Genomic DNA, 15666 nt, shown 5'->3' on the forward strand with positions numbered 1-15666 from the left:
TCGCGTCCCGGCACGCAAGAGGCCCGCTGGCGCGCGGGGATTTACGCCTCCCTCCGGGAGGGTAGATTTTCAAATAGCGCGAATTGGCCTACTTTTGCTGGCGCATCAGGCGCAAGCAAAAGTAAGCTGGATTTTAGTAGATACGCGCGGAGCCGCGCGTATCTGCTAAAAACCTGGATCGGCGCGCGCAAGGCTATTGATTTTGTATAGCCGGCGCGCGCCGAGCCGCGCAGCCTACCCCCGTTCCCTCCGAGGCCGCTCCGAAATCGGAGCGGCCTCGGAGGGAACTTCCTTTTGCCCTCCCCTCACCTTCCCCTCCCTTCCCCTACCTAACCCACCCACCCGGCCCTGTCTAAGCCCCCCCCCCTTACCTTTGTCGGGGGATTTACGCCTCCCGGAGGGAGGCGTAAATCCCCACGCGCCAGTGGGCCTCTTGCGCGCCGGGACGCGACCTGGGGGCGGGTACGGAGGACGCGGCCACGCCCCCGGACCACCCCGGGCCGTAGCCACGCCCCCGTACCCGCCCCCAAAATGCTGCCGACACGACCCCTAAACGCCGCGACGACCGGGCCCGCCCCCCGACACGCCCCCGACACGCCCCCCTCGGAGAACCCCGGGACTTACGCAAGTCCCGGGGCTCTGCGCGCGCCGGTAGGCCTATGTGAAATAGGCTCACCGGCGCGCAGGGCCCTGCTCTCCTAAATCCGCCCGGATTTGGGCGGATTTAGGCGAGCAGGGCTCTGAAAATCCGCCCCTGAGTAGACAGGACATTACTGAAGTAATAGTTTGGCTAGGTCTGCTTAGCTTATGAGATCTAATAACCTGTCATCCATTTTCTTGGTTGGATCAAACAGTGACATTCCATTTATTTCTCCCAAGGGAGAGAATAAAAAATGGAATCTAAATAGAAATAAAGACTTGTTGATTGGGAAAATTCCTTTTTGAATAAAAAAAATAGAGTCAAAACATCTTCAGAGACTCATCCAGGGAGCACTCACTCAATCAAGGACTGAATGGGAGATCACCAAATAAATGCTTTATATGATATTATTAGTGACCTTTATTTTGATTTCCCCTGGAATTTAACAGTGTTTATTGTAATGAACAAAAATGAAAGAACTTAGGAAGAAAAAGAGTCATTTTTTCATTGATTTTTATTCCGTTTTTGTTCATTATAATAAACACTGATATATTTCAGGGGAAAAATATGAAAACAAAGATCCTTAGATATCATGCAAAATCTGTTTCATTAAAAAAAAATTTTCACTTGAAATTCTGCTATTCTATTTGATTCACTTTTTCTGGTAGCCATTCTACAAATTCCAAAAATAACAATAAACAATGAGCATCCTCTTGAACTCACTTGGTACACTTGGTATGGATACCAACAGTTGAAAACTCAATTACTCTTGTATTATGATCTAGAATTATCCCAGGCGGTGCTCCTTGGGGTTCTCGCAATTCAGGGTTGCGTCTGTTCTGAGTGATATAGTCAGAGTCTTCTAGCTCAAAGTGGCAGTATGGCAGAAGGCTTTTCCCTTTCACCTTCAGTAATGGGAGCTCTTGATCCTCCATCACGTTTGGGATACTGATAAGAAAACAACCTAGGTTAAAAAGCCTATATATGGTATCTATCAATCATATTTATTATTAATATCTACCTATATACTGTATCTAATCATATGCATCAAGGTATCTAAAGTATATAGCTACAAAAGAGAAATTTCTTGTTTTCTCAATTTCATAATTTTATAAGCTGCATAGTAACAAGACATTTTAATGTCTTATTTTGCATTGAAAGATGCTTTTTAAAATTACAATTTAAAAAAAGAAAAACATTCTGTGGGAACAAATAACTCAGCTGTGTAGGTCCAATGTTGTACCCAAAAAAATAGGTAGGAGTTGTGACAGCTGTTGAAAACTGACTATATATAGTGCTTTGCCAATATACTCCATACTGACTCTTAAGATCATATTAAGTAGAATGGAATAGAATGGTCTCATAGAAAGATCTGAAAATGACATAGATTGTTATAACTAATGACAAGAAATGGTATAGCTAGTTACAACAGGGAAAAGAAACAAGAACACATGGCAGAGTTCTTAATCTATGGGAAAAAGTTTAGTAAATCAATTATGATTCAATTTGCAGATATTTTAATAGTATTTGCCAATATATATTTGCAATGCTGGATATATCATCATTGCCTGTTTTGCCATCCTTTTGCTCAGTTAGGAGCCAAAGTAGATTCACCCAAATTACTTTTGTTCTCTAGCTGGCAAACAGTGGTAGATATATTCCAGGTTTGATGACTATCAGTTACCATAAAACCAGTTATCTGGGCCTAAAACATATTTGCCATGAGTTGAAAAAATACATTTATGCTGCATAGGAAGCATGAACTACATAATCAACTCAGAGGCACTCGGCAAGTTATTATGCCCATAGTTATTTTATTATCCAATCTCTAAACATAATTTTTATTATAACAATTATTATTAGACCACAATGCCCACATGTATCTAAAAACATACCCCTCCCATTTATACATTACCCTTCATTCACACCACTCATATCTCTCATACAATACTCTAATTAAAATACTCAAGTACATATCATCCAACAATGCCTGCACTACAATTTTTCACACATTGAAATTATTATTGCATTGCTTTCAGCCAATACTGATAAGTCATATTACTCATGTATATTCAAACAGCATTGCTTTCATGTTATACATGTTATATTAAATGGTTCAATTATGTATACATCCATCTTATACAATTAATATTATTTTATTTATATGTATATCTGACGAGAACCTCATTTCACCCTGAGAACCAGGGCTTCTTCAGGGATCTGCAATGCTTGATATTGTCATCATACTTCCACCATGAGATGTCTTTCCTCATTTGTTCATATCTCAGACACAAATATGTTTCCATCAGCAAAACTTTATACTGCACGTGGTCTATCCTATTGCATCGATATCAGCTTGACGATATCACAGCCATGTTAATACTGCGGACGCTGTATATCTCCATCAGAACGTGAGATCTCGCTAACTTTGAGATTGATTTGATAATGTGCCAAATTCCAGCCTCTAATGCAAATTATTCATTCATATGTTTAGTATATTCTCAGAGCGTCCTCTCACCAGATCGTTTCTTCCAAAATAGCAGAAGTTCTACTGCCTCCATGACTATACCAATGGTAGAAGAAGTGCTGGAAGAAGAGGGTGATAGCATTACAGGTAAAGATGTTCGGTTGATGGGCAGGGGAAAAGAGCTAAGATACCCAGTCCCAGCAGGAGATGAGCTATCTCTCTGAGGAAAATAGCAGGATTGCTGGTGATACTATTTCAATTTCTTATTTTTATTTATTAATATCTTAAAGTCTTCATTTCAAGAAGAAACAATACTGGAGATAGAGATTCACCTAAAAAAATTACAATGGAGATACTGTGGTGTGCCATTATTTAAATTGAACAGATGGTACTATTTCAGAAGATTTGCTTATTGAGAGATTTCACACTTTTCTTCTTCCCTCTTTCCATCTGTTCCAGGTTCCACAGAAACAAAATTCTCTGAAGGATTTTTTTTGCTGAAAATGGCTTTTTTGATGGCAATTTGTTCCGCACAGCAGGTCTCTGACCCTTTTCTGGTGATTTCGCCAGAAGCAAAATCACAGGACTTAAATGTCTTACTCAGCAAAGGAGAAATTTCCTTTCCATTAGTCTTGCTATATCTGTCCAGCCATGACAAGTGGGTTATTTCCCTCTACCAACAGATGGAAGCAGAGAACACTGTTTTCCTGTGTGACAATACAGCCACTACTTAGGAGGTGGTGCTAGCAGCAGGAATCAGTATCCTTCTGATAAGCTTCGAACCAGAATTCCAGAAATTAAACCCCCCAATTAAATGTCAACATGAAAACTGAGAACAAGAAAGAAGGAACAAGAAAAGAGTGACATCTCTCAATAAACAAATCTTCTGAAATAGTATAGTCTTGCTTTCTAGGTGTGTCCTGGATTGATGAAGCAGGACTAACGGAAAAGAAATTAAAGGTAAGGACATTTCTTCATCCATCTCATCCTACTTCACCAGTCCAGCCATGATAAGTGGGAAGTACCAAAACACCATCTACCTGGGTGGGAGGAAGGGAGGGCTGCTCGGAGAACTCCCGCCCAATAAGACGTATCTTCCTGAGCCAGTACATCCAGCAAATAATGCCCTTGTATATCCTGTAATGCTTCACAAAGGTGTGCAGTGAAGACCAAGTGACCGCCCTTCAAATATCGACCGGCACCAGTATATTCACCTCCACGCAGAATGCAGACTGAGACGGTGGAATGTGCATGCACTAACTCCAGAGGCTTCTTTCCCTTTAGCACACAAGCTGACTCCACTGTCTCCTTTATGCAGCAGGCCAGCATAGCCTTGAAGGCAGCTTCCCCCTTATGCGAACCTCCAGAAAGGAAAAAACAATTTGTCCGATTTGCAAAAGGCATTAGTAACCTCCAAATAACGCAGGAGATCTCTCCTGATATTTAAGCATCTGAGGGAATGATACTCAGGACTACACTCCTCCTGGGCAAAGGCTGGAAGGATAATCGTCTGATTGATATGAAAGACAAAATTGACCTTTGGAAGGAAAGACGGTATGGGCGAAAGACCACCGCATCTGGTGAAATCACCAGAAAATGGTCTCGACAGGACAGGGCCTGCAACTCAGAGACCTGCTATGCAGAACAAATTGCCACCAAGAAAGCCATTTTTAGTGAAAAATCCTTCAGCAAATTTTGTTTCAGAGGCTCAAACAGAGCCCTCGTTAGTGCTTTCAATACTAGATTTAGATCTCATGATAGAAATAATGGAGCAAAAAGACGGATATAACCTTTTCATGCCCCTCACTAAACAGGCCACACCTGGGTGAGTTACTATAGACATGACTGCAATGGGCCCCCGGTAGCAAAAAATAGCTGCCACCTGCAACTTTAGTGAGTTCAGGGCCAGCCCCTTATTCAGCCCTTTCTGAAAGAAGCCTAAGTTACAGGAAGAAGCAACTCACCAGGCAGACTCTGCCCTGGACTTGCAGAAGTGCTCAAATAGTCACTAGACCCAAATATAAGCCAAGAAAATGGATGACTTCCAGACCTTCAGCAGTTTGGAAATCACCACTGAAGAGTACCCTTTCTGGTCGAGCCATTTCTGCTCAAGAGCCAGGACGTAAGACAGAATGGATCTGGATTCTCCATGACCATAGGTCCCTGAACCAGAAGACCCCGCATTCTTGGACGGCAAAAGGGCCGATCCATCTGAAGTTGGACAGGTCCAGTTACCAGAATTACTCTGTTGCTTTCCAGCTCTATCCACCGCGACAGTTAACCTACGAGCACCTAAGGAGGGAAGGTATACATGTTACGATTCCTCCTGTAGCTGCGCCACAGGAGGCATCTCACCTTTTTCTGGAGGGCGCTTCGAAGCCAGGGCCTCGCCTGAGCAATTGTCCGGATCCTGCTCCACAGCCTGGGAGGCCTTCGGTGTTGTTCGGGGCCTACTTGATGCCTGCTCCACTGCAGCCTGGATGCTCTGGTGTGGGCCACGCCCTTCTCCTAAGGGGTGGGCCCGCGGCTCCTCTCCACTCTTATAGAGCCAACGAGGGATGGCCCATCTGGATTCCTCCCAGGGATTTGCCTGCTCCTGGGCTATAAAAGCTTTGCTTCAGCACTCATGCCTTGCCTTGCATTGGAGTTACACCTCTCTGGATGTCTCCTCTTCCAGCGCTCCGTCAGGCCTCCATGTTTGCTTCAGCTTGGTGTCCATGTCTTGCACGTCCTAATGTTTCATGATGTTCCTTGATGTTTGTTCCTGACCCTGATGTTTTAACCTGCTTTTGACTGCCGGTGTGCAGTAACCTATTTGAGACTGCCGGTGGGCAGCCTCCTGCTTCAGACTGCCGGTGTGCAGTACTTTGCTTCTGACTGCCGGTGTGCAGTACATTACCCTGGACTTATTTGTGCAGCATATTTCCTTTCCTGTGCTGGTTCTGCTCCCGCGGATGTGGGACAGGGTGGTCCGTGACCAGGCCAGTCGTACTGGCTGTCTAGGGCGCCCTGAGGAACAGTGCCAACGTCTGAACCTCCCTGCTTGTTTCAGAGTCTACGTCTACAGTACCTTTCTTTAGAGTCTACGTCTACAGTCTATGGTTCTCGAGTCTTCGTCTATTGTTTTTGAACCTTCGTCTGCCCACGCCCTGAGTCCGGCCTGCTGCCTCTTGCCATCCCAGTGGCAGGTCCAAAAGGGCCGGGAACGGTCGGAGGACTGTTCATCATCAACACTCCACATGTTGGTTCCAGAGGCATGCAGGTCCGGATGGGGGTCGGGCCCACGCTACACCTACCCTGGGTGCGGGATCGTGCCAGGGGCCCAAGGGCACACCTTCTCTAATGCGGACCGCTTTCCTAGTGCTTCCCGGTAACAGTACAGGATAGTGGATTCCTGCTGCTAGCACCACCTCCTAAGTAGCAGAGAGACTAAATGAATTCTTTGCTTTAGTATTCACTAAGGAAGATGTAAGAGAGATACCCATGCCAGAAATGATATTCAAAAGTGATGGTTGAGAGGAAATGAAAGAAATCTCAGTGAAACTCAAAGATGTACAAGGGCAAATTGACAAACTAAAGAATAGTAAATCACCTGGACCAGATGGTATACATTCCAAGTGCTGAAAGAACTGAGAAATGAAATTGTGGACCTGCTTTTGGAAATTTGTAAACTATCATTAACATCGTCTATGGTACCTGAAGACTGGAGGGTTGGCAATGTAATGCCAATTTTTAAAAAGGGATCAAGGTGTGAGCCAGAAAACTACAGACTAGTGTGTCTGACATCTGTGCCAGGCAAAATGGTAGAAACTATCATAAAGAACAAAATTACTGAACATATAGATAGGCATAGTTTAATGGGACAAAGGTGACATGGATTTAGCCAAAGGAAGTCTTGTCTCACCAATTTGCTACATTTTTTGAGAGCATAGAAACAGAGAAACATAGAAATTATGGCAGAAAAGGATTGATGGTCCATCCAGTTTGCCCAGCAAACTTCCCATTAAAGTATCTGCTGCACCGTGCAGATACCTATGTATCAGTCAGTTTTGCTTGACATGCTTTGCTTATGGACTTGGCCATAGAAGCAGTCCTGAGTTTTTTTCTTAATGTCTGAGCATCAGTACCCCAGACTGTAAAAAAGTCTTGGCTCATGTTGATTGGCCCTGAATCCAAATTTCTCTTTCCTTTCAACCCCCATGCCCCCCCCCCCGCCCCCTCCTTCGAAGGAGTGAGCAATGTTGCAGTTGCATCAAAAGCCTCAAGGTATAAATAAACATGGATAAAGCTGAGCCAGTTGATATAGTATATCTGTATTTCCAGAAAGCAAATTAAAAAGTCATGTGATGGGGGCAGTGTCCTATTGTGGATTACCAACTGGTTAAAAGACAGAAAACAGAGAGTAGGGCTAAATGATAAATTTTCCCAATGGAGAAAGGTAAATAGTGGAGTGATCCAGGGATCTGTTCTGAGACCACTGCCAATGACACAAAATTATTCAAAGCTGTTAAATCACAAGAGGACATAGCAAAACTGGGAGACTGGGCATGCAAATAGCACAAGAAATTTAATGCGGACAAGTGCCAAGTGATGCACGTAGGGAAAAGTAACCCAAAGTATAGCAACACAATGCAAGGTTCCACATAAGGAGACACCATTCAGGAAAAGGATCTATTTATTTATTTATTTATTTAGGTGTCATTGTTGTTAATACTTTGAAATCTTCTGTTCAGTGTACAGCCAAGAAAGCAAATAGAATGCTAGGGATTCTTAGAAAAGGAATAGAGAATAAAACAGATAATTTCATAGTGCCTGTTTTGCTCCATGGTGCAACCTTATCTTGAGTATTGTGTGCAGTTCTGGTCATCACATCTCAAAAAAGATATAGCAGATTTAGAAAAGGTTCAGAGAAGAGTGACTAAAATGATAAATGGGATGGAATGATTCCCCTATGAGGAAAGGCTAAAGAGATTAGGACTCTTCAACTTGGAGAAGAGACAGCTGAGGGGAAATATGATAGAGGTTTATAAAATAATGAGTGAAATGGAACGAGTAAATATTATTTATTTATTTATTTATTTATTTATTTTTAATTTTTCTATACCGAAATTCCTGCATTAGATACAAATCATTCCGGTTTACATATTAATCAGTTAACTCTTTCAAAAGGTACAAAGCGTAGGGGACCCAAAATGAAGTTACTAGGTAATACATTTAAAACTAATAAGAGAAAATACTTTTACTCCATGCATAATTAAACTCTTGAATTTGTTGCCAGAGGATGTGGTGAAACTTACTAGTGTTGTTGCATTTAAAAATGGTTTGGACAAGTTCCTGGAGGAAAAATCCAAAAAAATATTATTAAGTGGAGTTGCAAATAAGCAGCTTTGAATCTATCTACCCTTTGGAATCCTGCAAGGTACTTATGACCTGGATTGGCCACTGTTGGAAACAGGATACTGGACTTGATGGACTCTTGGTCTGACTCAGTATGGCAAGTCTTATGTTCTTAAGGGCCCTTGTGGCCAGGGCTATACTAGGGCCTCACTTTCTGTGGCAGCTGAAGAAACAGTCAACCTTTGCATTCTGGTGGGTTGCCATCATCTGAGGGTAACTCCACCTGCAACAAATCCTGCGAAAAACCATCGTGCTCAGCTCCCATTCCCTGGGTTCTAGTGAGGTGCGGCTGAGGAAGTAGGCCTGAACATTTTCCAGACCTGTGATGTGAGCCACCAAAAGGAACCAGGGATTCCTCTCTGCTCATGGAAAAAGGAGCAACATCTCCAACAAGACTCTATGCTGCAAATCACATATGCTATAGTAGTGGCGTTGTCCGAGAGGCAAGAATTGCCCTGTTCTCTATACAATTGATGAATAATGAGGCCTCTTGTGCAGACTAAGTTTCTTGGGCCACCTGATCCTGACAATGAGCCCCCCCATCCTGAAAGGCTCGCGTCTATCATAACCAGGATTCAATTTGGTGTAGCTAGACTGACGCCCTTCAACATGTGAGCTGGTGCCAGCCACCAGGTCAATGACTGGTGGACCACCGAGCTCAACGGAAGGTGAACTCCATAATCCTGTGACCACCACATCAGAAGTGATGACTGTGGGGGTGCATGTGTGCTCTGGCATATGAAACCAAGTCCAGAGTTGCCGCTATCAGTCTGAGCACCTGTAGATAATCCCACACTGAGGGAATGGCGAGGTCCAGAAACAACTGAATGTGACTATTTTTCACACCGTGTTGTCTGTGAGGAACACTTGCCCCAACTGTGTGTCAAATCGTACTCCCAGATACTCTACAGACTGCGAGAGCAGCAGGGAACATTTGGCAAAATTGACTACCCAACCCAAATTTTCTAAAAACCTTTCGTCTCAATGAGTCACACGCTCTAGCTCCTCATGAGTTGGAGCCCAGATTAACCAATAGTCAAGATATGGGTGCACCGTTATACTCTCGCACCAGAGGGCTGCTGCCATGACAAACATCACCTTGGTGAAAACCTGGGGAGCAGTTACGAGACCAAAGGGTAATGCTCAGAACTAAAAATGTTCTTGAAGCACACAAAACCACTGATATTGCTGATCCCCATCCTGGATGAGGATCTGCAGACAGGCCTCTGACAGGTCCAGCAAGCACAGGAATTCTCCCTGCCAAACCGCCACTAAGACAGATCTTTATGTTTCCATATAGAAACGTGGAACCCTCAGACAGTGGTTTACAGTCTTGAGATCTAGTAATTAGGGATGTGAATCGTGTGATCGATCGTCTTAACGATCGATTTTGGCTGGTCATGGTTTGTTTTGTTAAACAAAATGGCACCGGCACTACCTTTGCCCTCTCTGTCATACGACCCGTATGACATAGTGAGGGCAAAAGTAGCGCCGGTGCCATTTTGAATATTGGCAATACGGCCCGAATGCAGGAGGTCGCTCCCGGACCCCCGCTGGACTTTTGGCAAGTCTTGTGGGGGTCAGGAGGCCCCCCAAGCTGGCCAAAAGTCCCTGGGGGTCCAGCGGGGGTCCGGGAGCGATCTCCTGCACTCGTGACGTCGGGTGACAGGAACCAAAATGGCACCAGCGCTACCTTTGCCTTGTCATATGGTAAGGGCAAAGGGCCACCGGCGCCATTTCTATTAACGCAGCCGTGGCCCGAGAGCGGGAGATCGCGCCGGGACCCCCCCCCCCCCACTGGACTCCAGGTAATTTAAAACATTTTGGGGGGTTCGGGAGGGTGGGGGATTTGTTTTAAAGGGTCGGGGTGGGTTTCAGGGTTGTTTTGGTGTGCCGATTTTCCCGCCCTCCCCCCGCCCCCGATTTACGATTTTTTGACGATAAATTGGGGGAATTGCTATTGTATCGCGGCTCTAACGATTTTTGACGATTTAAAATATATCTGACGATTGTTTTAAATCGTCAAAAAACGATTCACATCCCTACTAGTAATGGCTGATAGGACCCATTTTTCTTGGATATGACAAAATAAATGGAATACTGACCATGGCCCCTTTGTGATGGGGCATTGGTTCCACTGCCTGCAAAAGCTGCAGTTTCAGAAGAGCTTTATGAACTGCCCCCTGCTTGACTGGAGCAGAGCAAAGAGAGACCATGAAGACCTCTCGTAACCAGTATGAATGATTTCCAGTACCCACTGATCGGTTGTTATGTGAATCCACTCCCTGTAGAACTCTTGCAGGCGTCCTCCTACCGCTGTCAAAAAGGAGTAAACCCACAGACCTTCAGGAAGAAGAAGAAGAACTGGCATCTCCTCTTTAAGTCCTGGCTTCCCAAAAGAATTGAGTCTGGCCTCTGGACCTCCAAATACATAGTGGACGAGACCCCAAAATATTGCCTAATGGGACACTAATGCTGCAAAGCCCAGAACTGCCCACAACCTCTGCCAGCTCTGTAAAAGGAGTGACCCTTATCTTCTGGCAGGTGTTAACACTTAGGATTACCGACATTCTTAACCAGCTGGTCTAGACCCTTCCCAAACAGCAATCTGTCCTTAAATAGCAACTTTGAAGCCAAACTTTAGACCAAGAGTCAGTCATCCAATTGTGAAGCAACAAGAGGTGATGTACCAAAAGGGCCACCGACTGGACGAAAATCCATAACAAAATATACAGAGTACCCAACAAAAAGGTCACCGCGTACGCCATCCTGGCCACCACTTTCTGGAAGATGTAGAATCTAGCACAGAAAAGCCTGTACAACTAGAGCTGAGCAGACAGAAATCAGCACCCCGTCAGCAAGGAAATAAATAAGCTCCTTAGGGGTGGCTCCATCTTTCTATACTGAGGTTCCTTCAGAGACAGACCCTCCTCCACAGGAATAGTGGTATGCCTGGTCACAGCAATAACCAAGGCATTCACCAGTGGCACCTGAAAACGTTTCTGGAGAGCCGTCTATGGCAGGGGGTACAGTTGCTACATGAGACTGACCCCCCTCGCAGGCCTGATTCTGGGAACTTCCTCTCCACCAGCATCATCTCCTCCACCTCCGGATGAAGCGGGAAGGCGGTAGTGGTTTTGTGTTTACTCTTAATAATGGAGTCCCACACTAGAGCCTTCTGTGGTTTCAACTCCTCCAGTTTAAGGCAGGTAACTACCTGATCCATCAAAAATCCAATCTCATCTTCCGGGACAGGGGGAATCTCCCCCCTTCTCCAGAAATGTTGACCTTCCCGCATCTCTAGGATCTTCTCACCCATAAGATCTTCGAGATCCCACCATGAGGCACCTTGACTGCCATCTGCACCCTCTGAACAGGAACTGGGGAGATATGAATTGGATGAAGGCCCTCCAGGGACCCCTCTCCTGGTTGAGTGAATGCTCAGAAGGTCTGATGTAAGAAATGAAATAATTCAGGGAAGAAATCCCTCCAGGGCCCCTGGGTCAATGTAACCATGCCCCCCCTGCGAAGGCCCCCTCAGAGAAATTGCTGGAATCAAAACTAGAGGTCCCTTAAGTTCCTCCCCTGCTCCCATTGCTGCCCTGAAGTCAGAGACATGCAGCACAGGAGATTACAAAATGGCTGCTTTCTCTGCCGGCTATGGTGTAGACTACATGTCAGGACCTTCAGAGACCAGCATGCCAAAAAATGAGGTGGACGGCAAAGCAGGTGCTAAGCCCACTGTCGAGCAAAGGCCGGGAGTCTCCCCAGTTCGAGCACAAGCGACGGAGACCATGCTCTTTTCTGTTGCGATCCTAAGGACCCTGCAGGCCTCACACCGCTTGAAACCACAGGTAGGCCTTTCCATCATTTCTCTCTGTGGCTCTCAAAAATGCCACTAGGGAGCCCCCTCCTGTACACTTCTTCTCCCCCCACAGCAGTCTCGGCCAGCCTGAAACCCCTAACAGTGCCTAGCCTATATCACAGCATAGCAACAACTGGGGAACTCCATTTGTTTTCTCTTTTCTTTCTTGTCTTTTTCTTTTCCCAGCTGCCGAGCTACACAAGAGAGGGTGGGGTGGGAGGGGAACAGATCAAATCAGAAGGAGAGCAGGAGGAAACCCCCTCTAAGAGAACACATAAGAGAGCAGTTATTCTGCTTTTCAGGCTTTCCCTTCTTTAAAAGTGTATTTCTTTTTTTTTTTTCAACACTGTTCTCTTGCCAAGCTCAATCAGGGACTCCAAAGGGTCTGGGAGCTACAGATAGGCTCACACTCCTGGCCTAAGCCAGTGGCTTGGCCCTGGAGTATGGTCAAGATCCAATGTTAGGCTGCTGCACCAATCCAGATCTACCATCCTAATGAAGGCAAAAAATACTAGATTCCTGTTGCTAGCACCACCTCCTAAGTTGTGGCTATGATGTCACATAGGAAAATAGTGTTTTCTGCCTACATTTGCTGGTAGAGGGAAATAACCCACTTGCCATGGCTGGACTGGTATAGCAGGACAAGATGGAATCTGATTTAAAACTATGTGTAAATGCCCAGTATGATTTGATAGGGGAAACTGTAGAAATCATGACTGGGATAGAAGGCAAAATTGATGGTATACAGGATTAATGTGAATCTATCAAGAAAGATAATTTAGCTCTATCTTGAACATTTTCAAAAACCTAATTTCCACATGAAAACACTGTTTTAGGTGCAGAAATTACTTTGAAAATTGCTTTCTGATTAGTGATTCCCAATCTTTTTTGTGTAGTGGCACTCCTGACACAGGGCTGACTTCATCATGGCATACCATCACCACCATCATCTTCTCTTCCCTCTTCCCCCACTTCTGGCATCATCATGTTCTCTCTCCCTCTATCCCCTGGTATTATTACTCTCTCTTTGCTTTCACCCTACCCCTGGCAACATCACCTTCTCTTCCTGTCCCTCTTCCTTCTATACCCCTGGCATCATCACCTTATCTTCCCTTTCGTCCCCTCCCTGCATCTTCACTTCTTCCTTTCCCTCTCCCTCCACACCCTGTGGTATCATCACCTTCTTTTCCTTTCCCCTGGCATCATCCTCCGTCCACCATCACTTTCCTTCTCCATCCACCCATATGGCATCATCACCACCTTCTTTTCTCTCTCGCTCCCTCCAACCTTCTGACATCACCATCATCACCACCTTCTCTTCTCTATCTCCTGATATCATCACCGTCTTTCCTTTACTCTGCCCAAATTCTCTCCCTTCACACACTGGCATCATCACCACCTTCTCCCTCCAGCCCCTGGCATTATCATTTTCTCTTCCTTTTCCCTCCATCCCTCTGGCACCATCTTCACCTTAATTTCCCTCTCTCCTGGCATCATCACCACCTTTCCTTCCCTCTTTCTCCACTCTTCTGGCATTATCATCTTCTCTCCCCTGGCATCATCACCACCTTCACCCTCTACCTCCCTGGCATCATCACTTTCTCCTCCCTTCCATCTCTTTCTACCCTTCTGGCATTAGGACACCTTCTCTTCCCTCTCCCCTGGTATCATCACCTTCTTCCCTTCCCTTCCCTCTCCCTCTCTACTCACTAACAACACCTTCTCCCACCACCCCTGGCATCATCACCACCTTCCCTTCCCTCTCTCTCCACCCTCCTGGCATCATTACCTTCTCTTACCTTGGATCATTACCACCTTCCCTCCACCTCTCTCTTCATCGCCAGTATTATCACCACCTTCACCCTCCACCCCCTTGGCATAAATACTTTCTCTTCCCTTCCCCTTTTTTCTACCCTTCTGGCATCAGCAGCACCTTCTCTTCCTCTCCGCTGATGTCATCACCTTCTTCTCTTCCCTTTTCTCTCCCTCCATCCCCTGGTATTATCACCTTCTCCCTCCACCTCCTGGGATCATCACCACTATCTCTTCCCTCCCTTCTCCCTCCATCCCTCTGGCACCATCATCATCTTAATCTTCCCTCTCCTCTGGCATCATCACCTTCTTCCCTTCCCTCTACCCCCCTCCCGGTATATCATCACTTTCCTTGTCCCTTTACTCAGCCCCTCTAGCTCTTATCATCATCAACTTCCATTTTTCCTACCCTCTCATATCATCACCTTCCTTTCCCTCTCCCCCTGCACTCTGTGGCACATTCATATCTCCTCCCTCCCCTGCAGATTCAGCTGTTGCTTCTTTCTGTCTCTTCCTTCCCTGGAGCCGGCCAGAATTCTGAGTGGCACCTGCTGCTGCTTCCTCCTTTGCCAGGTTGCTTCTGCAATGATAACAGCACGAGGTCAGCATGCTCGGCAAGAGAGAGCTAGCAGAGAGGGAAGCAGTAGCAGCAGAAGCAAATAGGTGCTGCTCTCTGACCCCTTCTGCTGGCAGGAGGACATTCTGCAGGTAGGAAGGAAAGAAATAGCAAAGACTGCTGGTGAATCAACTTTTCATTCCCGGCTCTTATCGCGGCATACCTGCAGTTCAGCCATGGCACACTAATGTGCCGTGGCACACCTGTTGAGAAACATTGTTCTAGATGCAGCAGGGACATTGTATCCTTGGCTATGTCCAGCATGAACTTATAACTGCCAAGTGCCGTACTGCATACTGTAGAATATCATATCAACCAGGGTTGTGTTATACTATATTATGTCAGAAAATATTGGGACAGGGTGATGTGATCAATACTATGGTCTTTCAAAATTTGTTTTATTGTGAATCCAGACTTACCTACAGGAAACTTTTCCCTCAAAATCTCCCACCTCCAGGGGAAAGAACTTAAGTAGGAAGTTTTGATGCTTCCCAGCAAGGATTATCCCACTACTGGGTTCAATGGAAAATGGAGGCATATCTGCACCAACAGTCAACAAAGATGAGACACTTTCCAGGATATTCCCAACTTGGCTCATTGTTTGACTTGATCTTCCTTCCAAGGAGGCAACCTGTGCAGAGGTTAGGAGGGACTCTCCTGTGAGAAAGAAAACATTATCTTGAATTTATTACTTTATTACTTTATTAAATACATCAAAGACAGAGCTAATTTTCTTATCAACAGTCCCTGATTCAATACATCAGCCTCCGAAGAATTTCACTTTTGAAGGTCAAGTATTAACAATAAAACCTTGTGCCAAAAATCTAGGCACACTCATTGATTCTAAATTATCCATGTCCGACAATATA

General features: G+C 45.3%; 1 protein-coding gene across 1 annotated transcript in view; it reads right to left on the reverse strand.

The window, feature by feature from the left end:
• Positions 1–15666, reverse strand: part of HYDIN (HYDIN axonemal central pair apparatus protein) — a 1819717-nt gene that overhangs the window by 285743 nt on the left and 1518308 nt on the right. Inside the window, exons 69-70 of the mRNA XM_029609235.1 lie at positions 15217–15454; positions 1364–1588 (exon numbers count right to left, since the gene is read on the reverse strand). Coding sequence (XP_029465095.1) covers positions 1364–1588; positions 15217–15454 — 463 coding nt within the window. The remainder of the gene's footprint in view (positions 1–1363; positions 1589–15216; positions 15455–15666) is intronic.

The sequence above is a fragment of the Rhinatrema bivittatum genome, chromosome 7, assembly GCF_901001135.1.
Source record: "Rhinatrema bivittatum chromosome 7, aRhiBiv1.1, whole genome shotgun sequence".
Classification (NCBI taxonomy): domain Eukaryota; kingdom Metazoa; phylum Chordata; class Amphibia; order Gymnophiona; family Rhinatrematidae; genus Rhinatrema; species Rhinatrema bivittatum.